At 41.7% G+C, this 26,182-nt stretch overlaps 1 protein-coding gene across 1 annotated transcript in view; it reads left to right on the top strand.

Annotated features, from left to right (window-relative positions):
* The window catches only part of CHN2 (chimerin 2), a 157,633-nt gene that overhangs the window by 85,526 nt on the left and 45,925 nt on the right, over nt 1-26,182 (top strand). The window contains exons 4-6 of the mRNA XM_081164754.1: nt 2,180-2,211; nt 4,310-4,423; nt 5,951-6,239. Coding sequence (XP_081020880.1) covers nt 2,180-2,211; nt 4,310-4,423; nt 5,951-6,239 — 435 coding nt within the window. The remainder of the gene's footprint in view (nt 1-2,179; nt 2,212-4,309; nt 4,424-5,950; nt 6,240-26,182) is intronic.

The following is a 26,182-nucleotide window of genomic DNA, read 5'->3' as shown; positions in this document are numbered from 1 at the left end:
TTAACATTTAAAAAAGACACAGAATAGAAAAATCTAAAACGGTTTCATACTTTTAAAGGCAGGAACAGAACACCCTGGCAGTTAAAGGAGACTACAGATAATTAAAAGACAAAGGCCTAGCAGAAAATAAATGTTTTTGCTGGTGCCTAAAGATACGTACCACAGAGCCTAGGGCTTGCCGATCAGAAGGTCGGCAGTTCGAATCCCTGTGACGGGGTGAGCTCCCGTTGCTCGGTCCCAGCTCCTGCCAACCTAGCAGTTCAAAAGCACGCAGTGCAAGTAGATAAATAGGTACCACTCTGGCGGGAAGGTAAACGGCGTTTCCGTGCGCTGCTCTGGTTTGCCAGAAGCTGCTTAGACATGCTGGCCACATGACCCGGAAGCTGTACTCCAGTTCCCTCAGCCAGTAAAGCGAGATGAGCGCTGCAACCCCAGCGTCGTCCGTGACTGGACCTAACGGTCAGGGGTCCCTTTAAAGATATGTAACGATGGGGCCAGGTGAGCTTCCCTGGGGAGAGCATTCCACAAATGGGGAAGCACCACTGAAAAAAGGCCCATTCTCATCTTGCTACCCTGCAGACCTCTTGGGAAGGTGGGGCCCACAGAGAAGGATCTTAGATGGCAATCACAGGGTCTGGGTCAGTGCATGTGGGGAGAGGCAGTCCTTGAGGCCCAGAGCTGCATAAAGCTTTATAGGTCAAAACCACCATTTTGAACTGGGCCTTGAAGCTAACTGGTAGCCAATGTATTTGAGTCAGGGTTGGTGTTAATTTACTCAAACTGTCTTGCATCCTGGCGGCCAAATTCTGCACCAGCTGCAATTTCCAAACCATCCCCAAAGGCAGTCCCACGTATAACACATTGCAGTAATCTAAACTAGAGTTTACCAGAGCATAGACAACAGAAGTTAGGCTAGCTGTGTCCAGATAGGGGTGTAACTGATGGAAAGCGTTCTGCACCACTGAGGCCATTGGACCCTAGGAATTTCTGTGGACAGCCACAATAGCTGGAACATGTTACCGATGAAAATTCTAGGCAGACAAGTAGGAATAACCGTAAACAAGCTGGAAACCAAGCCCCAGATTACCGTATTTTTCGCTCCATAAGACGCACTAGACCACCTAGTTTTTGGAGGAGGAAAACAAGAAAAAAAAATATTCTGAATCTCAGAAGCCAGAACAGCAAGAGGGATCGCTGCACAGTGAAAGCAGCAATCCCTCTTGCTGTTCTGGCTTCTGGGATAGCTGCACAGCCTGCATTCGCCCCATAAGACGCACACACATTTCCCCTTACTTTTTAGGGGAGGGAAAGTGAGTCTTATAGAGCAAAAAATACGGTAGTTCTGTTTGGCTATAGCATGTGTGAATACCAAAGACAATAGCATTGCAAATAGGCAGTGTAACATGCATTGTTAGAAACAGGTTAACTTGCAGTGCATTCATGTTCTCTGCCTTGTGTAATTAGGTATCCTGAGACTTGCAAGACATTGATCACCAGCCCAAGGACTCTGCTGTGTAGTAGTAATAATTTTACTATTTGTAACAGGTTACACCTGACTGGGTTGCCCAATAAACATTATAGGGCATTTCTTTCTTTCTTTCTTTCTTTCTTTCTTTCTTTCTTTCTTTCTTTCTTTCTTTCTTTCTTTCTCTTTCTTCATTTTGAAGCATTGCAATAAAGATTAAAACATTAAAATGAAAGGTTTAAAGCCTATCTTTATGGATCCAGCCATAATTTAGTATTGGTTACTGAAAGACTGCCAGTGAGAAGCACAATAGTAATGACAATTTAAATCAAAGGCAACTGTTAATATTCCAGCACTATGCTCCAAATATTAGATGAACATTGAACAAAAACATAGTGCATCAAACTTTGTAAGGAACTGCCCCCTGCTGGCCTGGCATTTGTTTGCGTATAATTGCCAGATTAAAATTTTCAGCATTACGTTTAGCATTTAAAATTAATCCTTTGTGCTCTCTTAGATAAAGGATGCCATCCTCCAGGCTTCCTGCTCTGCAGGCAACACTTATTTCACCCTAAAACACTTTTTTAAAGTTGTAACCTGAAGTATTTGTGGTTGGGCAAAATATTGATGATATTATTGTTTCACCAGCTTAAATTTTTATTGTTGCTTCTATTAATGTATATCTAACTGTGTTGTCTTTCCCCCTCCATTTAGGTGGAGAACAGACCAAAATACTACGGACGAGAGTATGTATTAAATTATTTGTAGGAAAATAACTTTTAAAGTAATAATTTGATGCATGATACTGTGCAATTTAAAATTGCTATGAAGAGATCGTTTAATGTTAATGAAGAGATCATTTAACTCAGTGTTATTTCTCCATTACTTTCCACGTACTTACTCAATTTTTCTTGACTTCCCAGACACTTCGTTTGCATGCACGTGAATTGTCTTTTCAGGTGGTACCTATAGTGTAACTGTATTTTGCAGTTAGAGATGTAGAGCAATCCTAACCCAGCCCTAGGAAGAACTGGAGAAGTGGAGCCACTGCTGTTGGTCAGGAAAGAAGGTGGCGGGGATCTTTTTGCTTTGGTTGTTTGTTTAAAAGGAAAGACCAGCTGGGTAACGCCAGAGGCCCATCTAGAAGAGTTTGGATTTGATATCCCGCTTTATCACTACCCGAAGGAGTCTCAAAGCGGCTAACATTCTCCTTTCCCTTCCTCCCCCACAACAAACACTCTGTGAGGTGAGTGGGGCTGAGAGACTTCAGAGAAGTGTGACTAGCCCAAGGTCACCCAGCAGCTGCATGTGGAGGAGCGGAGACGCGAACCCGGTTCCCCAGATTACGAGACTACCGCTGTTAACCACTACACCACACTGGCTCCCAGAATAGTTCAGAATCCTATTCTCACTGTGGCCAGGAACAGCAGCACTCTCCCGGCTTGTGATTTCCAACAGCTGGGATTCAGAGGTCTACTTCCTGCAACAGGAGAACAAGGCCATCGTGATTCATAGCCTTTGACAGCCTTATCGTCCTTGGTAAGGTGCAGTAGAGTGGGTTACCTGTCAATGGGCCAGCTTAAAATCCAGGGAATCCTTGGCCTGTTCTGCTCCACCCCATTTTGGAAACTTGTGCTGGCTGTGAACGGCAGCCTGCCATTCATACAAGTACAGCAAGGGGCTTCTGTAGCAGTGGACCCACCCGCCCGCCCCCTGCCAGCAGAGCCAGGGAGAAGGACTCTTCCACCCAGTCTTCTTCATTTATTTTGTAAATCTTAACTTAGGTCTCCTTTTCAGAATCACAGAATCGTAGAGTTGGAAGAGACCACATGGATCATCTAGTTCAACTCCCTACAATGCCCAGTGTGGGGCTCAAACCCACAACCTTGAGATTAAGAGCTCCACAGACTGAGCTATATGATCCAGTCTGAATCTAGTGTTGTCTATTCCAAACTTTAAAATGCTGGAAAGCGTAATGCTGGTGGTCAGCAAAAGAGGTTTGCTCAAGGCAAATCTAATAAAATGTAGTATAAACACCGACAACTGGGAAACACTTGCCTGCAAGTGCTCCAGCTAGAGAACAGCCTCTACCAAAGGTGTCATGGACTTTGAAGACACTTGAACTCAGGACGAAAGGGAGAAACGTGCTAAGAGGAAGGCATGTTTGGCAAACCCTCACCGTGATCAACTCCCGCCCGGAAACCTATGTCTCCAGTGTGGAAGGAGATACGGATCCAGAATTGGCCTCCACAGTCACCTACGGACACACTATTAAGACCATGTTCATGGAAGACTATCTTACTTGGCCACGAGTGATCGCCAAAGAAGAAGAAGTCATATAAAATTGATCCAAAGGCAGAAGAGCTGGGAATACAGGCAGAGAGCTTGCAAAATGTTACAGATTACTAAAACCAGGCCCTACTAAGCCCCTGGTTCCAATATTTATTTATTTAAAATATTTATATCCTGCCTATCTAAGACAACAGCCTTTTAAGAAGGCTTTTAACAGCAATAATCCCAAAGCAATAATTAAAATGCAGCGCAAATTAATCAGTTGTGTATCACCACCATGGACAGCAGAATTCACCAAAAGCATCCTGAGCAAATCAATGGAAAGTTTGTGGGCGCAATTTTAATCTTGACTGCAGCATTCTTTGCTATTGGTTCCTCCCAAGATGTTCCCCCTGGCATCAGTTTGTTGCACATACAGAGGGACACAACCCTATCATGAACTATTTTGTAGTGACTTTTATGTGTCCTCCTTCTGTGTTTTAACACTGAGTTCCTGTGGCCTTTCTTCCATTCAGAGTTATTCTCTAACCTGATGGCTTTCTGTTCCATCAGGTTTCATGGGATCATTTCTCGCGAGCAAGCCGATGAATTGCTTGGAGGTGTAGAAGGAGCATATATTCTCAGAGAGAGCCAGCGGCAGCCTGGATGCTATACCCTAGCTCTCAGGTGAGCTTTGCTGCTTCTGTTTGTAAATTTTAAGAAGTGCTTGTTGGTCATTGGGAACCTGAAGGAATTGCAGTTATAACAACTATATGCAAAACAGTATACTTTAAAAATGGTATGATGTCGTCTGTAACGTGTTGGATATTACAATCCTTTAAACTTTAAAGCATAAATTGCAGGCTCGATAGTTGATTTTTTACACTTTCTGTGATAATAATAACAATTTATTATTTATACCCCGCCCGTCTGACTGGGTTTCCCCAGCCACTCTGGGCAGCTCCTAGCAGAATTAAAAGCACAAGAAAACATCAAACATAAAAAACTTCCCTAAACAGGACTGCCTTCAGATGTTTTCTAAAAGTCAGATGGTTGTTTATTTCCTTGACATCTGATGGGAGGGCGTTCCACAGGGCAGGCGCCACTACCGAGAAGGCCCTCTTCCTGGTTCCCTGTACCCTCACTTCTCGCAGTGAGGGAACCGCCAGAAGGCCTTCGGAGCTGGATGTCAGTGTCCAGGCTGAACGATATGGGTGGAGATGGTCCTTCAGGTATACTGGGCTGAGGCCGCTTAGGGCTTTAAAGGTCAGCACCAACACTTTGAATTGTGCTTGGAAAGGTACTGGGAGCCAATGTAGGTCTTTCAGGACTGGTGTTATATGTTCTTGGCTGCCACTCCCAGTCACCAGTCTAGATGCATCCAAAGGGCAGTAACAGCCACAGAGTACCCCAAAATTATTCACATTATATCAACACCATCACCAGTTAGAACTCTAATTATACCAGTTATACCTACAAGACTATATTTAACCATGAATTGTATTTAACCATGATTTAAGAGTATCTTGGGTACAGGAAACTTAGAGCGGCTAACCTGCGACACTTCAGAGGTGCATAAGTTAGCTATCCCTACCTAGTGCAAATGAAGAAGGCCGCCTTATTATGCTATGAGCTCTGCATTTGCAAATAAGGGGGTCGCAGGCTATCTTGAGTCTCTCATCAACTTCACTTACTGATTTCTAAACCCTGTTTAAGCAATAAAGTGAATTGTACGCCACAGATTGTGCAAGACTTTCTATCAGCTCATCCCCTGTGATGAGCAAGGTTCCCCCTGGTAACTTCAAACATAGCTAAGTGCCACATTGAGCTGATATTAAAGACATGGAGCTGGTTTTGATTCCTGCATAAGAGGACACCCTGCTATACCTTGGTTTACTAATCCTGTGTTGTGACTGTTTAACCACAGTTAAGAACAGCAGGAAAAGAGCAGGAGGGAAGCAGGGATTGCATTAGTCCAAAGTTCTCTTCTGAGTGCAGTTGAGGATGTTCTGCACCGGTCTATAACACATGTTCATGCAGCCCTGGCACAAACCTGTTTCATCTGAATATATACTGGTTCCTTGAGTCTGTACTCCGTCCTCCAGCTTTATAGCTAATGAGGAACATGGCCTTTTTATAGCCTGCATCATCTGAGAAATCAATGTTTTTAGTGTTCAAACACTAATGCAACAACTTCATTTTGTTTTAATGCAGGTTTGGCAATCAGACCTTAAACTACAGACTTTTTTACGATGGAAAGCACTTTGTAGGGGAAAAGAGGTTCGAGTCAATACATGATTTGGTAACAGACGGCTTGATAACGCTGTACATAGAAACCAAGGCTTCTGAATATATTTCAAAAATGACGACAAACCCTATCTATGAACACATTGGATATGCCACTTTGCTTAGAGAAAAAGTATCCCGGAGACTGAGTAGATCAAAAACTGAATCGAGGAAAGCTAGTGTAACCACATGTGAAGAAAACGCACCAGTTGAAAAGGTAAGGTGATTCATGAGAAAATCAATCTATATATAGATCTGCCTTTAAAAAATGCATCTGGGGCACTCAGTCATTAAAATGCACTCAGTGGCTTGTCATCAACTAACTTTTAGTCAAAGTAAACCCACTGAAATGAGTGGACCTCAGTCATGGCCGTTAATTTCAATGGGCCTACTCTGAGTAAATGTTAGTTGGCTGCAACCCCAATGTATTTGTTTATATGTTAACATTTGAGGTACAAGCAGAAAGCTGAAATCAGATCTGTGAAATTATTCTGTTCCTCCATTGGGAATGAACTCCAGACGATTGCATGTCCTGCCTACAATAGCTTCCCATTGTAACAACAACAACAACAACAACAACAACAACAACAACAACAACAACAACAACAACAACAACAACTGTTTACCACTTTTCCTCCCTAGATCTCAGGGTAGTTCCTTTCTGCACTTAAGAAATATGTGTCCAGGTAGCATCTCCCAGATAAAATGAGTGGGAAAAAGCACCTGAGCACATACAAATATACAAATATTTAAATTCAAATGAGAAGCTAGATCTCTTGAGCTCAGCATTGTAGACATCGATAAGCAGTACCTCTCCAGGGTTTAAGGCATAATTCCCCCTCTCCCAGTCTTACCTGGAGATACTGGTGATTGTAACTTCCCTGGTTTGCAGTATCTGTCTAAAAGAGAATGTAGCCTTGCTATTGATTCCTGAATGTAAGAATTTGTGCTGCTTGCCTGTTCACCAGATCTCAAGTTTGTTAGCCTTTAACGCAAAGTTCAAATCTCTGCTTTACTATTTTGGTGAATGGGCCTGATTTTGGGGGCGTGGCTTTCCTTTCTTTCCATCTTTGCTTTTCAAAGTTGTTTTTGTAGTAGCCGAGCAAACAAGTAGTAGTTAACATAAAGCAATTCACAGAGAAATGCAGCTGAAATCAGCTTGAAATGTGTGACAAATGATGAATATTCTTATAAGAGGTTGTGTGTTCCCACAGATTGAAAAATATTTCAAACGAAACCTTTTTTCTGGTGTAAGTGCTTTTGAAGGTTATTTAATACATAATTCACATAATGTGTTTGCATCGCAATCAAGATTATGTTGTTGACCCGCGTCTGAAAAGCAGTGCCTGACTGCTGGAGGATGTAATTTATAGTTTTTATTTATGATACTGTTTCAGTCCCATAAGGACATTTCTAAAGACATTCTCTGTTCAAGACAGCAAACGTCTTAAGTTGAACTGGCTTTCGTTTCTAGTGCAAATGACCAAGGAAGACATAAGCAGTGCGAAATACACAAGAAAGCTCTATTTAATAATATTTAGAGCAACTGACATTTCAGGCTTGTGAAACAGTAACACAAATTAAACTCAATTAACTATAAATTACTATTATTTAAGAGACACATGCCCAGAATAGAAAAGCACCTTACAAGGCTGTGATGAGCTGGTTTTTGGATTTTATATCAGCATAGTTCAAAATCTGAGAGCTTCACTGTCAGAAAAAGGAAGGAATCATAGAATTGCAGAGTTGGAAGGGACCAAGAGGGTCATCTAGTCCAGCCCCCTGAAATGCAGAAATATTTTTGGCCAAAAATTTCAAGTTGTCACACTTCTGACAATCGGATCACTGTAGTTTTAAACCCTGGCCAATGGATCCATGTGCATACCCTTACAATATGCATGTGCTGCTTCATGCAACAATATTTGCATGCTCAATTGCTGAATACATTGTGCCACCCATTATTTCATGTATGGAGAAAAGAGGGGGGAAACTTAAGTTCAGATTCTACTACGCCATCTGCAAAAACTTTCCAACAGACGATTTTGTGAGAACTGGTGGTGCAGGACATAAACAAATTAAGCCACTGCACACCACCCTTTATACAACACTGGGTGTTGGAGACGGTCGTTGATTAGTGTGGCATAGGGGCACTAGTTTGTAATTTGAGAAAATAGTTTTCTATCCCAAAGAAACATTTCCTCCTAACTGATATGAAATAGGTTTCCTGCTATCAATATTCCTCCAGTCTTTTAAGTCAACACTACTATTCTGCTTATAAACAGAATAAATTTATGAGTGGAACTTGGGAAGCAGGTTTGGGTTGTTGGTTTTCCTTGTATTCGTTGTTCCATCTCCCAGTCTCCAAGCTGTGGTCCCTGAAATGTGTTAAGAAAAATGCTGCAGGAAGTAAATGTATTGTTGATAGCCGTAGCAAAAAAAAAATTCTCTCATTGGAGTGCTTTGCATTACATTCCAGAAAAATCTAATTTGTGATGGTTGGCAAAGACCATTATTAGTATGAGAGAAAGGGTTTTATCTATGCTGTATAGAACCATAACATGTTGTGACTGAAGCGGGGCAGGGAACATAAGCTATTTTGGCAGAGCAACTGCTACCCCTCAGAACCTCTTAGAAACATCCCTACTTTTAAGATACGGTATAGAATCATAGAATTGTAGGGTTGGAAAATACCCGGAGGGTAATCTAGTTCAACTCCCTGCACTGCAGGAATCTTGACTAGATCATACATGACAGGTGGCTATCCAACCTCTGCTTAAAAACCTCCAAGGAAGGAGAGTCCACCACATCTTGTGGAAGTCTGTTCCACTGTCAAACAGCACTTACTGTCAGAAAGTTCTTCCTGATGTTTCATCGGGATCTCCTTTCTTATAAGTTGAATCCAACGGTTCAGGTTCTAGCCGCTGGAGCAGGAGAAAACAAGATGGCTCCATCCTCCATGTGGCAGCCCTTTAGATATTTGAAAATGGCTAAAGGAGAGAAAGTCAACAGGAGAATGCTAGGTATGCAATTAACTCATCAGTTAAAATCAGCATGACTTACATTTTGGATTTGGCGCTTTTAGAAAACCAGAATGAGGCAAATGGGCACGGCTATTTTTGTGTATACAGTGGTACCTCTGGTTACAAACGCTTCTGGTTACAAATGCCTCAGGTTACAAGCTCCGCTAACTCGGAAGTAGCTGCTCCTGGTTGCGAACTTTGCCCCAGGATGCGAATGGAAATTGCGTGCCGGACGTGTGCCCGCAACGGGAGGCCCCATTAGCGAAAGCGCGCCTCAGGATAAGAACGGTTTCAGCTTAAGAACGGGCCTCCGGAACGAATTAAGTTCATAACCAGAGGTACCACTGTACTTGGTAAAATTGATTATATTTGCATAATAGTATCTGGAAGTTGCTTAAATAACTTTTACTCCCATTTTGGAGTAGGTAAAATAAAGTTTGTTGGTTTGTTTCAGTTATCTACCCAGATAGTTTAGAATTTCTCAACAAAAAGACATCTTTAAAAACGTACTGAAGGAATTAACGCTTTAATGTTGCCCTGCAAAAAGGGCTTTCAAACATTTCAAGCACAGTTTAAGCCTCTGCAGTAATTAGGAGATGTTAAGGGGTTAAAAAAAAAAAGAAACATCACCTTTTATTGATAGCATTTCAGAAGCCAAGAAACTACTGCAGAGGGCATTAATTTCCCTGATAGGTTTGTTAAACCATTTGTGGGATGTAGTTATTCTTCCCTGCACGAAAGGTTGACAACAGAAATTATTGAATGGCTCAGTCATTCCTGAGACTTTCCCCCTTTGGGCAGGTCAGTGGAAGGTTGTTTCAGTGCCACTAACTAGGAAGAGAATTCATAACTTGGAACTGCCTGAGGAATCTGTCCACTCTCATAATACAGTTTCTTGGAAGTTGTAATTAGTAGTACTGTGCCAGACCCCAGAAGAAAAATGAAACGCATATGCCAAATTAGTTGCTTTTCTTTGGGTCTTTTTCATCCGAATAATTATATAGGTCAGAAATCATCATCATAAAAGAAGAACGTTTATCTGTCGTTATCCCTCAAACTAAAAAAAAATAGGCATTCCACTCTTGCTGTATTAAAAATAGGCAATAAATGAATGTATAAATGCATGAATGTTCATGCAGCGCTTTTTTAAAAAACCAGGTGAATAGCCACTTTAAGAATTGGGGGGGGGGGCTGCACCATTGTTCAGTTTTCTCATATGAAGGCCTGTCATTGCCCAGCAGCTAAATGTTTGCCTATTGCTTTTATATTAAGTCTGCTTCATCCAAAGGTCTTCTAGCTTCCTCCAGTAAAACAGGTTGCTAGTAAACAACACACATCTGAAGGGTTTTGTCTGTTTCTTTTGAATTGAGCATGTGATTCGAACTTGGAAGTTATCCCGCATTCCCAGGAAAGCGAATACTTGCCAGACTTTTTTGTGTGTGCAAAAATTGACATAATACATCATCATAGCAAGTATAATTCATAGACTCCTGGTGAATCAGCAACACCTTCATTGGGGATCAAGGGCATGCTGTTGAACTCCCCTGCCGCCGCTGGCGCCGCCTCTAATAAGGTCTAGCTATTCTGTCTTTAAACAAATACTGCATTTACCTTACCAATAAAGTACAGTCGTACCTTGGAAGTCTAACGGAATCCATTCCGGAAGTCCTTTCAACTTCCAAAACCAAAGCATGGCTTCTGATTGGCTTCAGGCAGCTCCTGCAGCCAATCGGAAGCCACGCCGGACGTTTGGCTTCCGAAAATTGATCGAAAACCGGAACACTCACTTCTGGTTTTCAATCATTTGGGAGCCGATTTGTTCAGGAGCCACAGCGTTTGAGATCCAAGGTACGACTGTAAAAGCAGAATGTGAAATGTTGTCCCAAAGTAGGAATGCTGGAATAATCCTACCAGTAAAACAACAGCTTTATTGTCTGTAGGTACTTAAAGCAATTTTTGTTTGTATTTGGGGGCGTTTTATGCTTTAGTATATCTCTGTACGTTGCTGTGCATTGACTTGATATTTTATATTATTCACTGGTTTATAATTTTATATATATATATAAATGAATAAAGCTCTGAGGAGCTTTAGAGCCATATTTATTCATTTTTTAAAAATGCCATTCTGTTTTCCCATGCTCTGTGGCACATTCAAATATTGATCATAACATTTGGTCCATTCCTAGTCATTAAAAACGAGCTTAGAAGTGGACATGCTATGGAACCGTGGCCAAATTGCATCAGCAGTACATGTATTTAAAGTGTAGCCGAAGCTCGAGCTGTAAAAATTGCATGTGGAACAGCTACTGAAAACTTCATAAACAATTTCCCGTTAAAGATGATACAGTGGCACATCCATTTCCTGCCCAGATTTCTTCCTTTGTGCAATCACCGGAAAATATAAGGCAGCTCTGTAGGCACAAATCTATATTTGATTATCTCGCCGTGTTTTTTGAGACGGAGAATATAACAATGCAATAATCTTTCACCTATCATTGTGTCCAAGTCGCTCAGTGTGCTTTTCAAATACAGGACTTGTAATTCTATGTAAATTGATGTAGCTTCCTATGCACAAGCAGAAGGTTTTGAGTTATGCAATTCAAAGAAGCCCTTTCTTTGCACTATTACTTTTTGAAAGCATTTTCTTCCATCCAACCTTCGCTCAGTGATGCTGATTTGTTACTGGAACAAGTTGGCATATACAGCACATAATGGCTTTGGATTGAGGGATTGCCTTGCCTCATATATGCCTTGTTTTACCAGTTTGTCAAAGTTACAAAGTGCCATACTGTATATTGTTTGTTCTGCATATGTGAGGGGCTGATATTTTAGTGTGGCATCATCACCTTAATGCACTGGAACACCCTATTGACACTACACATGTGTCCTCACCATTGCTGTTTTTCTAGAAAAAGAGTTGCTGGAACTCACCATGAACACCTCCCTTGTTCTCTTATAATGGCAATGGCACCCAACCGAGATGTGCCAAAACTGAGTTCTGGCAAGTTTCAGCTGGAAAAAAAGTCCTGGTCCTCACTATAATTAGATGCCTACTGGAAACATTTTTATTTCAACAAGTCTCCCCAGATATATAATTTAGTTATGTATATTCAATTTTTCAAATTTTTTTTGCTGATTGTATGTATGTTTTCTTGATAATTATTTTATACATACTGCTTAGAGATTTTTCTGATTAAGTGATCTATGGTTTTTCATAACTGTACTAACGGTATTGATTCAGTCATAACATGTAACCTTTTTATTTAAAAGGCTAGGTAAAAATGGGTAGCTACCTTTAACTCATAACCTGCCTTGTTACTGAATCCTTTAGGAAGGAATCAAGTAAGGCTTACATTTCATAAAAGTGGGGTGATTTATTGGCAGAGCTACATGTTTCAAACACTAGATGGCAGCTTTACTTAAGAGTTTTTATGGTTTTCGTTTTTAACTTTTTTTTTTTTAAAAAAAGATACAGTAGCTTCATGTGTTTTTGTGGTTTGTTTATTTATTTAGTGTGTTTATCCTGCCTTTTGGGATAAAACTCTCCCAAGCATCAAAGAACTACATCTCAAACAGCAAAACGAGACCAGTGCCCCCATGTTAGCTTCAGACATAAAGCAGAAAACAATGTGTGGTTTATTGCAAGGTCACATGTGAAAGGATCAACCCTCTGAGAAATTTGTCTGCATATACCCTTGCCCTGTTTAGTCTCCAATATGGGTGCAAATTATTATTTCATGTTTATATTTACATATTTAAATGTCTGTGAAGGGTGCATTTATCTGGCAAAGCTTTAACCTGAGCAGTGTATGCAAGCAGGAGGAAATATTATTTCTGGGAATAATTGCTGTAGAAACCTTTTCAAAAAAATTTGCATACATTGTTAGTTACATAAACAGCTTGGACAACAGGCTTGTTTTAAAAGTATTGGTGTTTTAAAAGGACTTGTTAAATAGTAAGCGCATTCTCTTCAAATGGGCCATTCAGATATTGCAAGGGGTTGTTTCCAAGTTTTAAAGAAATACTTATCAGGTTTTTCCTATTTGGATATACCCCAGTTCTATGAAAGAGGGCAAAATGACCATCTTAATGTTAAGACAGAATTTTTAGACAAGACAGTATTGTCACACAAAATGAATTAATGTACACACCCTACTTTTACAGGGCGCCACTATCCCATCTTCCCCCTTTTCACCGGCAGTTGCAGCCTAATACTCTGCATGTTTACTCGAAAGCAAATCTCACCCAGCTCAGTGGGGCTTAGCCCTCAGGTCAGTTGTGCATAGGATCACAGCCTGAAAGCCATTTCCGGTGCAACATTTAGCAAGCACGGCGTGGCTCCTGGATCGATTCCTGTGAGACCCGTGTGCCCTTACTGCTAGATAAAAATGATCTGATCCTGTGAGCTGAGGCTTGATTCCTGGAGGAGTGCAGTGTTTGAAGATCTGTCTGTGCGCGGTAGGGATTCATGACCCAATTGGACAAAACATGTTCACTGTCTATAGCGGGACTCATTTCAGTAGCAGACTTGAGGCTGATAAATATATATTTTTTCTAATCAAAACCTTAAAGACGAGCGCTGGAGGCCCTCAGATTTGCTAAGCCGGTTCTTAATGGCAGTCGGTAATTGAATAGAAAAGCAGGGCTTGTAAGCAATCGTCCTACCCTCTCGCTCCCCCCCCCCTTTTTTTTTTTTTTGCTTTTACTGTTGCTGCCTCTCTATCAGCAACAACACGTGCCTCTGAAAGTGGCTGTCAGCCTTCCAATCCCATCTGCCAAGCTGTCTGTTGCCAGGCTCCCTCTTCAGCTCCCAGGTTGCTGCGTCCTGTCTTGTTTTGCTGTTTACACGCAACCCCCCTGGCTCTCTTCAGAGTCGCCTCTCAAACCTCAAGTTGTATTTCCTGCCCAGATACGGGTGATCATTATGAAGTCGTCGCCCTTGGATTTTCAGCTGAATCAGGGAACTTTCCCACTAGGTTTATTTTTTTAAAACCAGGGTGGATAGCGGATACGATATCGTACACTCAGTATTCTGTATGAGTTTTTGCATTTTTATACTAGATCTCTCATTGATTCACATTGACAGACACTGGAACTTTGTGTAGTTCTTTCCCATCTGTTTTTAAACAGGGTATTATAGCTTACTAATTCGCTTCCAGGGTTAGGAGATGGTCATTTTAAAAATAACACGTGCATCTTTACATGTGCATCAAAGTACCATGTGAAGTATTTTGTGTAGGCTTTGTTTATTATGTGGATGTGACACTGTTTCTGTTATTACTTCCAATGCTGCGAAGAAAGGCATTGTTGCCCCATTTTACAAAGCAGTGAATTGAAACGGAGAGGTTCTGGCTTTCCAGGGTAAAAATCTAGTCATTCAAACAAGGCGTTGAATGTCACTTCCTTATACATAGGAACTGGATCCTGTTTTGAGACATTTGAAACAGGCTTCAGATAATGCTGGCTACAAAAGTGTTGACAAAATATTTTCTTTGTCATCAAAGGTTATGATCCTTTTTTTCAGGTGCTCTGTGTGGCACCTTTCAATAGGGTGCTATTATCAGGTGTAAATACCCTGAAAAGATATATAGGAATATATGTATATATATTTTTAATGAATCAAAGTAGGGAAAGGGATATAATATAAATTAACTTCCATGTACGCTAACCCTAACACCAGGCCCAGGGGCCTTGTTCACCCTGGCATTCTCCTCAGGCAGCGCCACTCCTCATGCTTCACACCATCTTTGATGGTGATTTTGGTCTGGCCAGAATGTTTCTTTGAACTTTGATAATACCTTTAGTTTTCCTGCACAGAGGATAAAGGTGTGTGTGTGTGTGTATAAACTAGCCTAATACACAAAAACAACATTTATATTGATTGCTCCACCCATGTTTCTCTCTGACCACCTGCCCACCGGTGGCATGGGTCTCCCAGAAGGGAATGCAGCCTTCTGAGAAATGTTCCCCACCCCTAATATTAAAAAAGGACCCCTGGACGGTTAAGTCCAGTCAAAGGCGACTATGGGGTTGTGGCGCTCATCTCGCTTTCAGGCCGAGGGAGCTGGCGTTTGTCCACAGCTAGCTTTCTGGGCCATGGGTCCAGCAGGACTAAACTGCTTCTGGTGCAACGGGACACCGTAACGGAAACTGGAGCACACGGAAAGGCCGTTTACCTTCCTACTGCAGTGGTACCTATTTATCTACTTGTACTGGTGTGCTTTCGAAGTGCTGGGACAGAGCAACGGGAGCTCACCCTGTCGCGGGTGGCCCTCGGCACTGGACCTCAATGTCCGGACTGAAGGATGGGGGTGGAGACGCTCCTTCGGTTATACTGGACTGAGGCTGTTTGGGGCTTTAAAGGTTAGCACCAACAATCTGTATTGTGCTCGAAAACGTTAGAGAGCTGGACTAGAACTAAACAGGTTTAAATTTCTACTCAGCCACGAAGCTCACTGGGTGACCTTGCACCAGTCACCACCTCTCAGCTAACCTACTTTAGAGTGGTTGTGAGGAAAATTTTCTCCCTGCCTGAGCTCTGTGGAGGAAGGGCAGGGCTTTAAAATGCAATAATAAACTTAAGAACCTTTAAGTACTTTAATGAATAAAATAACCCTGGCTATGTCTGCCTGTCGGTCTAGAACTCAACTACCCAGTCGCACGAGCAGAAGCTAGCACAAGGACTCCTGCTTGTGCAAAAGGGCTTTCCCCATCTAGTTCTTCCTTCCATGCACCCCCATGGACCCCCCCAATCCTCTCTGGACCGTCAGGAGAACTGCCAGAACAGCACACGGGAGGAGAGAAGAGATGATTCCATTGGGCCCATCAATTGACAGAATGATCTCCTTAGCACAACATCCAATTCCAACCCTGCTTTGTGCTTTATGCTCAGGAGTACCACTGAAAACACTTTACATAGCCCTTGGTTTTAACTTGTGACAATACTGAATTGATCACATTAGGAGAAAGCCGTAAGCCTTCGCTGCCCCTGCCCCCGCTTCTCTGCAGGCCCAGGTTTCCTAGTTTGTCTTATGCCTCTGCACTGTTGAAAGTGATTATTTTCCCAGCTGGCCTGGAAAGCTGCAACAAAGAAAGAACCGCAAGAGGGAAGGATTTGAATTGTGACAGTGGAGTAACATCTGCTCTCTCTTTCATGGCCCTCTCCACTTTGAAATCATAATGCCTGCTCATTGCATTCACATGGCTTGTGTGCTTTTAATGATATAGATGTATGAAAAGAGATTGGAAGATCTCCAGCTGTTAACAATGACTCCGGGGGTTTTTTATTAAAAAAAAAACTTTGGGGTAGAAGCAAAGCAGGCATCTCCCTTTGATTTCATATTAATCTGATTAATACACTTTCCTAATTCCATGTGTTCTTTGATGTGTATTGCAAGGAAGCTGAGTGCCCATAGAACCAAGCCAAGAATGGTATTTTTAGCATAGAGTTCCCTTGTAGAGTAGACTTGATCAAACCACGCACATTTATAATCTGGGCTAGTACAATTTACAATTAGACAAGTATTTACAGAATTACAGTGTTTTTTTAATTTGGTTTTGATTTTGGTTTGCATTTTTAATGCACCTTTAGTTTCCTTTTTAATTTTCTCCCACTTTTATCTTGGTTAACTGAAACATTTTCCATTAAAAAAAATAAAATAAAAAATGACTACTGCTAGTAGACAGACATTTGTAGTAGTGCTTGATATGTAAGCAATTTTCGCCCGCCCACCCCACAAAAGAAATAACAGTGAAGGCTTGCTAAGGATATGGGGAGGGGGAAGCTTCCCCAAAGAAGCTTGTGGGCAGCCTAGCACAGGAATAGCTGCTTGTAAGTTCAGTGGGACTTGCTATGTATCGCTGGGTAAAGTTTTGCAGCTTCAGTTAGGAACTTGGAATGATGTTTAAACAATAAAGTCCTAAATTAATGCAAGGGAGATTATACTTCTGGTCCATTGAAAACAATTGAAATGCAATTACTCCCCGCCCCCGCCCCCGTAGCAACAGGAGCTTCCTCTCAGTGTTTTCATTTGGATATGTAATGAATCAGTCTTGTAGGCTGACATATGATTCCCAGAATGTCAAGAAGAAGGCATGATGTGCTCTGCATCAGCACAGGGCCATACTCAGTAGCATGAAAAGACATGACACGATATTGCTGCCAAAGCAGACCCACTTAGGTCAGCTGTAACAGTAAGAACTGCCCTGCACACAGCACTACTTGAAAAGATGTGGATGGCTTATCAGCAATTCATTTAAGTCAAAGGCGACTATGGGGTTGTGGCGCTCATCTCACTTTCAGGCCGAGGAAGCCGCCGTTTGTCCGCAAACAACTTTCTGTGTCATGTGGCCATCATGCTTCTGGCACAACGGAACAACAGAAACCAGAGCACACGGAAACGCCATTTACCTTCCCACCGCAGCAGTACCTATTTATCTGCTTGCACTGGTGTGCTTTCGAACTGCTAGGTAGGCAGGAGCTGAGACAAAGCAATGGAGCTCACCCTGTTGTGGGGATTCGAACCGCCGTCCTTCTGATCGGCAAGCCCAAGAGGCTCAGTGGTTTAGACCACCGCGCCACCCGCGTCCCAGCAGTTCACTTACACAACATCTGAAGGGCTGGTCAGGCAAGTAAGGTAAACCCAGTAGCCCAAACTTTCTGGCCGTTCTTGAGCGAGCACGTTGTACATGCTCATTCTGACGGGTCAGAGAGCATTACTCTATTGCACTTGCAAAGGAATTCTTCTGTTGTAGCAGCACAACCCACTGCTAGTGCTACAGCTGCTAAAGTAGTTGTGTGGGATTGGCTTGCATAGGGCTGGCACTTGTTTATCAAATGCTTCAAAAAATGGTCTGCTTGTTACAGATTCATATGCAAAGAACATAACATTTTTACTGCAGCAGTAAGAGAAAGAGCCATGCGTTCATGTAATCGCTATCATTTTTTGTAAAAAACAAATTCACTTAGACAGAATTAAGTATTTGAGGCGAGATATATATATTGCCTCTTTCCCTCATAACATTCTCTGTGAAGTTGAAAAGTCTGCCACTGCTGCTCTGAGGCATACTATTCCCCGCCACTGCCCGCAACATGTAATTATATATGAAATATGGTAATCTCAATTGTTTCTTGAAAGTATTTGAACTTCTTTTTTATATATATATAAAAGCCCACTGTATTTTTCATGAGCTATTTGCATGTCATTACTCCACTTATTGTTCAGTTAATAATGATCTTTTCGAAGTAGAAAACGCATACTAACAAATATTGCACCAATTTTACAATAGCCCATGTGAGACCATGGGGCATTTTGGATTAGCTATGCATCATGGGTAATCCAGGTTTATCTTTTTGTTGTTGGGGTGAGTTCGCAGTTCATTGTGCTTTAAAATACTTCTCTTGGTCTTAATTTCATTTTTTACTTTATCTTAATTTAGTTGCTGAAAATAGATGACAAAAGCTTTTATGGAATTAGGGCTGGCAGCTGAAGAGGGATCTGTCCAAATGGCTGACAGGTCTTTAAGTTCCAATACATTAAGAAAGGAGGCGTGAACAGAAAGGATTTGAATCCCACACTTGAGTACAAATTCACACAATAACCACAGCCTGAATCTTTGTTTTATTATTTTTATCCTCGTGGCCTTTTTATTCTCTTACAATACAATATAAGCCATTGAATGAACACGGGCCTTATAATGTTCATTTACATAACATATTTTCATTTTACCGCTAGCGAAAATTGCTGTGTAGCACATTGGTATGTCACACTGATTTCCACCCTTAATTGTTCGCTCACAAAGCAGCCGCTCAAGTCATTTATCCTCTTAATACAGCAGCTGAAAGCCAGACAGCAGTACAACCTGGTTCAAAGTCCATTGAAGTCAATGGAGAGGTTCCTTTTAATTTCACTGGGCTTTGTGTCAGCTCTTCAATTCTGCATACAATTCTGTGACCAAAGCAAAACTGCCCGAGATTTGAAAAGGCTTGCAGTGTTGACTATTTATAAGTAAATATACATTGCGCTAAATCCTGTTGTACAGCAGCTGCATCAGTAAAGAGTCCAAAGCTCTCAGAATAGCGTTTTCCCTGTATACAATATTGTAAGAAGAAATAGGATCATGCTGCAGTTCACATGGCTGCCAGTAGGCGGCCCTGCCAACAGCAGCATGGCAACGCAACAGCAGGCAGCAGGTGAGTGGGCAAGTGGCATGAGCAATTGCCTAGACAAGCTGCAATGGACCAGCCAGGACAGCAACCATGCCACTTTGCTACTGCTGCACACCTGTTGCAGACAACGCTAAGGAGAAAGATGGTGACAACAAAGCAGGACCATCTCTGGGGAGTGCCCTGGCAGGCGGGCAGTCTTGGGGTGAGGAGGAGGAGAGGAGGTGACTATCAGGAGCTCGTCCTACACTCGAGTAGGACCCTGGCAGAAACACATGCCCGACTGGCATGTTCTCTCCCTCCTGGTCGATCGTTCAGGAGCTTCAAAAGCTTTCTTCAGCCTGAACAACACAGTGACGGATGCCAACAGACATCGGCACACTTAGGGATCCGCAGAGTGTACGCAGTTTGCGTTACAGAACCCCAGCAACTCAGCATTTCGGCTAATCTACTTTATTTACGTATAAAGACACACGGAGCACTGCAACATGGCTCCCTCTCTCTCTAGCATCAGACAGCAAAGTGAAAGAACAAAGGAAAATAGTCCCACTTCACGGAACACAGTAACACAAACATCCTGTTTCCGTCACTTCCCACTTTGTGGAGACAAAACATATACCGTCATGTGATAGGCAACAGTCCCATGACTGCAGTCATGGAGCAGGAATTCTAACAGTGACCCGAGGCAGGTGAACCAGCACAGGACGCCCTTTGTAAGCCTTCCTGCTCTCACCTTATCACTGCTTTTGGTTGCTTCCGGAAATGGGGCACTAGCAATGGAGCTGGCACAGCAAGTGGGTCAGGTGGGTGGCCGAAGCAAGCCTTTCCATGCCCCTTTGCCTTCGCTTCATCTGCTGCCAGAAGAAAGGATGCAATTTCAAATACACACTTCCTTCTGTTGGTAGCATAGGAAGTGGAAGGGGGGAAAGACGTTCTTCTCTTTCTTCTCCATCACTAGCAGCAGCAGCAACGGGGAAGATACTGGGATTGGGGTGGGGAGTGGGATTTTGAGCCAAACTGTGAGGGGGTGGGGATGGGCAACGAGATGTGGGAGGCAGCCTGGGATGAGGGAGCTGTGAGCAGGGCTGGCCCAAAACATTTTGGCACTTGAGGCAAACCATAAAATGGTGCTCACCAGATCAGGAACAGGGTGGTGTGAAGATCTACACTGGGAACAAGGAAGGGAATCAAATCAACCTGACCCTTGGTGGAAGTGGGAGACAAAGGCTGTCATGAGGAGAGGAAACGGACTCGCTCTGAATCATGCGATGTATAGAAGTAGAGCTCTCACAATATATATGTTTTTCCCCAGTTGACCCTTTGCAGCTCACAATGATAAGTTATTTATGCAATAAGTGGCTGTTGAAAAATAATAATACAGTGGTACCTCGGGTTAAGTACTTAATTCGTTCCGGAGGTCCGTTCTTAACCTGAAACTGTTCTTAACCTGAAGCACCACTTTAGCTAATGGGGCCTCCTGCTGCCGCCGTGCCGCCGGAGCACGATTTCTGTTCTCATCATGAAGCAAAGTTCTTAACCCGAGGTACTATTTCTGGGTTAGTGACATCTGTAACCTGAAGCATATGTAACCTGAAGCGTATGTAACCCGAGGTACCACTGTAATCCTAGATTCCCCCCCCCCCTGGTTCCATTAATCTGTGGGGGAATGCAATATTTTTGATAGAATGGACTCAAATGACTTGTGTTTAGACCTCAATCTACATGGACCATTCATTGCATAACGTTATCACAGCAGACAGAAAATGTTTTGGATCAGACTGTCTGACGAATGAGGTAATGCTGAAAATGGCAGACTTCAGTAATTCGGTTTGATTTCTGTCTTGATGTTTCCAGGTTGCTCATCTCCCTCTTTTTTTGGCTTTCTTTCTTTATGACTTCATTAACCTGCTGCTTCTTGGGATGATGGTACTTCAAACTTCTTTCCCTTTTATAGCTCATATTTTAGCTGTTTCATTCCAGCTTATCTTTACTGTTTATGGTCCTTTCCCTTTTCACATGCAGCCAAGCTTGAGATATTCTGGTGACATAATGACAGAACACAGGAAACTGGTTTGGCAAAAAGGGCTGTCCAAGCCAATGGCTGATCAGGTTTTAAATTATAGCCTCTGGGAAAAGAATAGCTTCTCAGATTCAACCATTTGAAAATATACATGTTTTAAAAGAACAAGGTTTCCCTGCATGGAAAAGTCTTTGTAATGTGTATAAAACAAGCACATGAAACAGAAATTATATGCATTTGCCATATAAAGTTATTATGGGTGAAAGAGTATTGGTCTTACTGATATTTATCTTTGCAAACTTGACCTTTAAAAAACCCAAACTCTTCTGTAGTCAGTGCTTTCTGACATGGCATGCCTGCTATTTTGCTCCAAGCCACACATGGCAGCAGTGAGAAGCCTGTCCTTTTTCTTTTCACAATGTCTGTGATAGTTTAAAATTTACACGAGGAGCATACCTTATACCAGCCAGACTATTTATTCATCTATTGTCTCCTCTTGATGGCCAGTAGCTCTCTGGAGTCTCAAGCCCTTAGTAACCTCCAGGTTGAATTAGTGCAAAATCTCTTATATGGAGCTCCACTAACGCAGGGATGTATAGCTGGGTTGAATAATTTTGGATACGATTTTCAATATCCCTATCAAGCTATACATGCATGCTGTCTGTACATCTGGTCTTAATTTGCATCTTGATAGTGTGATCAGTTTATGAAAGCCAGTAATTACCGTATTTTTCGCTCTATAAGACGCACCAGACCACAAGACGCACCTAGTTTTTGGAGGAGGAAAACAAGAAAAAAAATATTCTGAATCTCAGAAGCCAGAACAGCAAGAGGGATCGCTGCGCAGTGAAAGCAGCAATCCCTCTTGCTGTTCTGGCTTCTGGGATAGCTGCGCAGCCTGCATTCGCTCCATAAGACGCACACACATTTCCCCTTACTTTTTAGGAGGGAAAAAGTGAGTCTTATAGAGCAAAAAAACAGTCAGCATTCTCACACTCCAGTGGTAAAAGAAACCCTTTCCCCGTTCTGAAATAGTTTTATGTAAGTTTTATGTAAACATAAAAAGGATACCCTTGTCAAGGAAGGCTGGGATTGTCACAGCCGCTGGAAACCCATGATACCGACAAATTTAGGAAATTTGTGACAAATACAAAAGATTACTCTTCTTTGGAATTTGAATGTCCGCATTATGAAAACTACATGGAGGGGTATTTTTTGACAGCAATCTAATGTTTCTGAAGAGTTGGCCCATTCCCTCCATCATTAGCCTTCCTAAATTATGCATTTATGAAAAAGCCTCACATTAGTTATTATCACTTTCCCCTTAAATCATTTATATTTTGGCTGCTAAAGTATATTAATTATTAAAAACACATTACTTCTCTTCATTTATACTCTTATTCCATGGCATTTCATTATTCAAGGGTGTGGGTTTCTTTGTTTGTTTGTTTCAGCTACAAAATTAACTGCATAAGAGTTGTTACAGCAAAAAGGGTAAAGTATAGGAATCCAAAGTAGAAACCGAGCAACCATATGTAAACTTTTGCCAGTATTTTGTGGCAGCCAAGGCCATAATTGAAGTGACTGCTTTGTTTGAAAGCAAAAATTGTTTTTTATTTAGCCGGCTGGCATGCTCCTTCAGTAGCAGTCAGAGGATTCTGTTCAGTAAGTTGTCAGCAACAGAACAACAAAGCAAGTAATATATATATTACTTGCTTGGAGGACTTGGAGGACTGTGAATATATATATATATATATATATATATATATATATATATATATATATATATTTCTCCTACCTCACTGCCACAAAAGCATAATCTTCTTGTATCAGAGAGTCTTTACTGAAATGTTAGCAGTAAAGCCTTTAAAAAAAATAGAATTTTTATTGCAAAGTAAATACATCAATACGAAGCCATACATAAGGAATAATATAAATAAAAATAAAGGGGGGATGTGAAGAAAAGTATACAGTAAAAGAATAAAATTTCAATACAATAAACACTATTTTACAAAATAGTAATAGACTTCCATCATTCTCACAACACTTCCTTTCACATTTCATATTTTATCTGTATTTCAGTATTATTTTCATCTTAATATATAGATATGTGTGTGTATATATATATATATATATATATATATATATATATGTTTCCCCTTTTCCATTCACAAGGTCATTCTAGAAACAGCCAAATTTTCATATTAGAACCTTGTCTTTCTAAATAATCATTCAAGCACTTTCATTCCTTCTTGACTATTCATTGGCTTTAGTCTTATTATATCCGTCAATTGGCCAATTCCAATTTACGTAACCATTCTTCTATAGTTGGTACCTGGTTACCTTGTCTTAGTGCACATCTAGTAAATCAGATAAATAATTTTCTAGCCTGAGGTGAAACTGCACTATGGAACAATTTTAACATTTGCCAGTAAAGGAAGATAACACTGAACAAGGATATGCGTCTCACTGTCAGACTGCCAATTTAGCAGCTGATGCAATTGAACCTAGCAAACAATCTGGAAAAAAGTGATATAATTGAACCTGCTGAGCTATTCTTTTGAGACTCAGTGGGCAGTCTGAGAGAATCATATTGGAAGTGTTCATGAAAAAATATCTGTAGAAGCTCATTTTTGGCCATATGTATGAGTTTGAATCGATATTTAAAGAAATGTGCTCATACTCTCATCTCTGTTGGAAGTTCCTTCGTTTCAGTGGTACCGATTCACATGACAGGGAACTAAACCTATCTGGTCCCCTTTTTGTGCTTCCTTACCATTTCCCCTCTTCCCTTCCCAGGACAAGAGAAGGTCTTTCTTTTGGCTTGTGCCCAATTTATGCAGCTTCAGAAACTCAACTTCAGATAATCTGTCTGATACCATCGAGACACCAGCACCTGAAAGGAAAATCTCTGCTTTCCATCTCAACACGGAAGATGCTACAAGGAATCACAGCAAAGGGCCAAATGAGGGTCCCTGGGCTAAAATTTGCAAAGCTTTCAAAATTTAGGGGTTAGGCTTCAGGTTTGTCACCGCAGGTTCACCGGGGGGGTTGGGGCAGGCGTGTTATCAGAGTAATAATCCTAAAAACATTTAGGAATGAAGATAACAAAAATCCTGGACATCTTTTATACAGATAGGTACGGATGAATAAGTTTCATTTTGCCAAAACTGCATTGCTGAAGATCAGTCAGTTCCAGAAGCAAAAGTATCTGCACCTTTTAGTTTTCATGTAAAATAATTAGAGTTCCTATGTCCCAGTACAGTAGTACTTTGGAAGTTGAACGGAGTCCATTCCGGAAGTCCCTTCAACTTCCAAAATGTTTGGAAACCAAAGGGTGGCTTCTGGTTGGCTGTAGGAGCTTCCTGCAGCCAATCGGAAGCCGCTGAAGCCCCGTCGGATGTTTGGGTTCCAAAGAACGTTCACAAACCGGAACACTCACTTCCGGGTTTGTGGCGTTTGGGAGCCAAAACATCCGAGTACCAAGGCGTTTGGGATCCAAGGTATGACTGTCTCTCTTTTACATACTGAGTTGAGTGAATGTAACTTCCCATCCCAAACATTGGTGTACCTATTCCTCCTCCAAGGCCACTGGATGTCTAAATACAGGCATAAACTTTGCATAGGGTGTATGTTCATGCAACCAATATCCCAGACAAGATTGAGGAATTGGCTGAGCCTATACATATTGGTATTTTGTAAACACCTATAGCCTATTTAAATGTTCACCCTGCCAGTCAAAGTGGGACCCCCCATATTGAAATGGGAATTATTATTTTTTGCAATCCTTACCCAAGAATAAAGTTTGATCCAATAGTGGGGAAATTAAGCTCTTATTCTGATGAAATATATTGCAATCTGTGCTTCACAAAATCAAAAACTTCCAAATGCATTTTTCAAGTATCTTTTCAAGCCCTGTGCTAAAATGCATGGGGCTTGGTCTACACAGTTAATCCCTTTCTCGCTCCCTCATTGAATAAAGAAGAAGGCAGCTGCTGTGACAAGAAAATATGTCTTTGGTGTAAGAGAAGGCTTTTAAAATGTCATTTTATTACTGAAATATTAAGTGTTACGCTTGCACAGGGCTTCACTTTTTTATTTAAAAAAAAACCCACGAATGCTGGTCAATAATATGCTCTAAACGTCCAATGGAGTTGGAAAGCGAACAGCTGTTCTGTATTGATTTCCCCTTCCCCATTTCTCCGCTGAATAACTAGAACATCAGTACAGCAGAGCCATTTCTTTCGCTGCAGGAGGCCTATCAAAGAACGAGCCGGCATAAATTAGGTGGAAGATTCCCAATCTAGCAGTCTTCATTTATAAACAAAATGTCCCGGGTGGAATAGGTATACTGTGGAATAAATTATGTTCGAAACCTCTTTTGTTGTGGGCACAGTTCACTGCAAGGCAGTGCATTTCTCCCTTCTTGAGCAGCAGAAGTCTTCAAATTGGTACTGAACAAATAATCCAGAACCCTAACTCTGGTCATATTCCTTTGGTTTCCTTTAGTTTAAAATGGGGACCACAATTCAGATAAAGTTGCATAAGTAAAGCTGGATGCCACTGAATACAGCTGGGCCTACTTCTGAGTAGACACGTTAAAATCCTTGATTTTAATGGAAAGGATAAACATCTCATTTTACATAGGCGTTATGTTCCTGGCTATCATGCAAAGCCAGAACAGCCCTGTGGAACCATCTCTACTTGCCTGAGAGGGTGCTGAGCGGGCCTTGCCCCACACACAAAGTGGGGAGCTGTTTAAGCCTCCCACCTTGGTGACCAGGCTCTGGGAAGGTCATGTGGGGCTTCTGGAAGGCCCAGCAAGGAAGCTGCAAAAGCCCCGTCAGATGTTTGGGTTCCAGCAAGCCAGAACATTCATTTCCGGGCTTGTGGCATTCGGGAGTCAAAACGTTCAACTTGCAGGGCGTTCAGGATCCAAGGTACGACCCTACTGT

The sequence above is a fragment of the Podarcis bocagei genome (assembly GCF_964188305.1).
Source record: "Podarcis bocagei genome assembly, chromosome: 12".
NCBI lineage: Eukaryota > Metazoa > Chordata > Lepidosauria > Squamata > Lacertidae > Podarcis > Podarcis bocagei.
The sequence above is the reverse complement of the archived record's forward strand: the minus strand, read 5'-3'. Positions and strand labels throughout refer to the sequence as shown.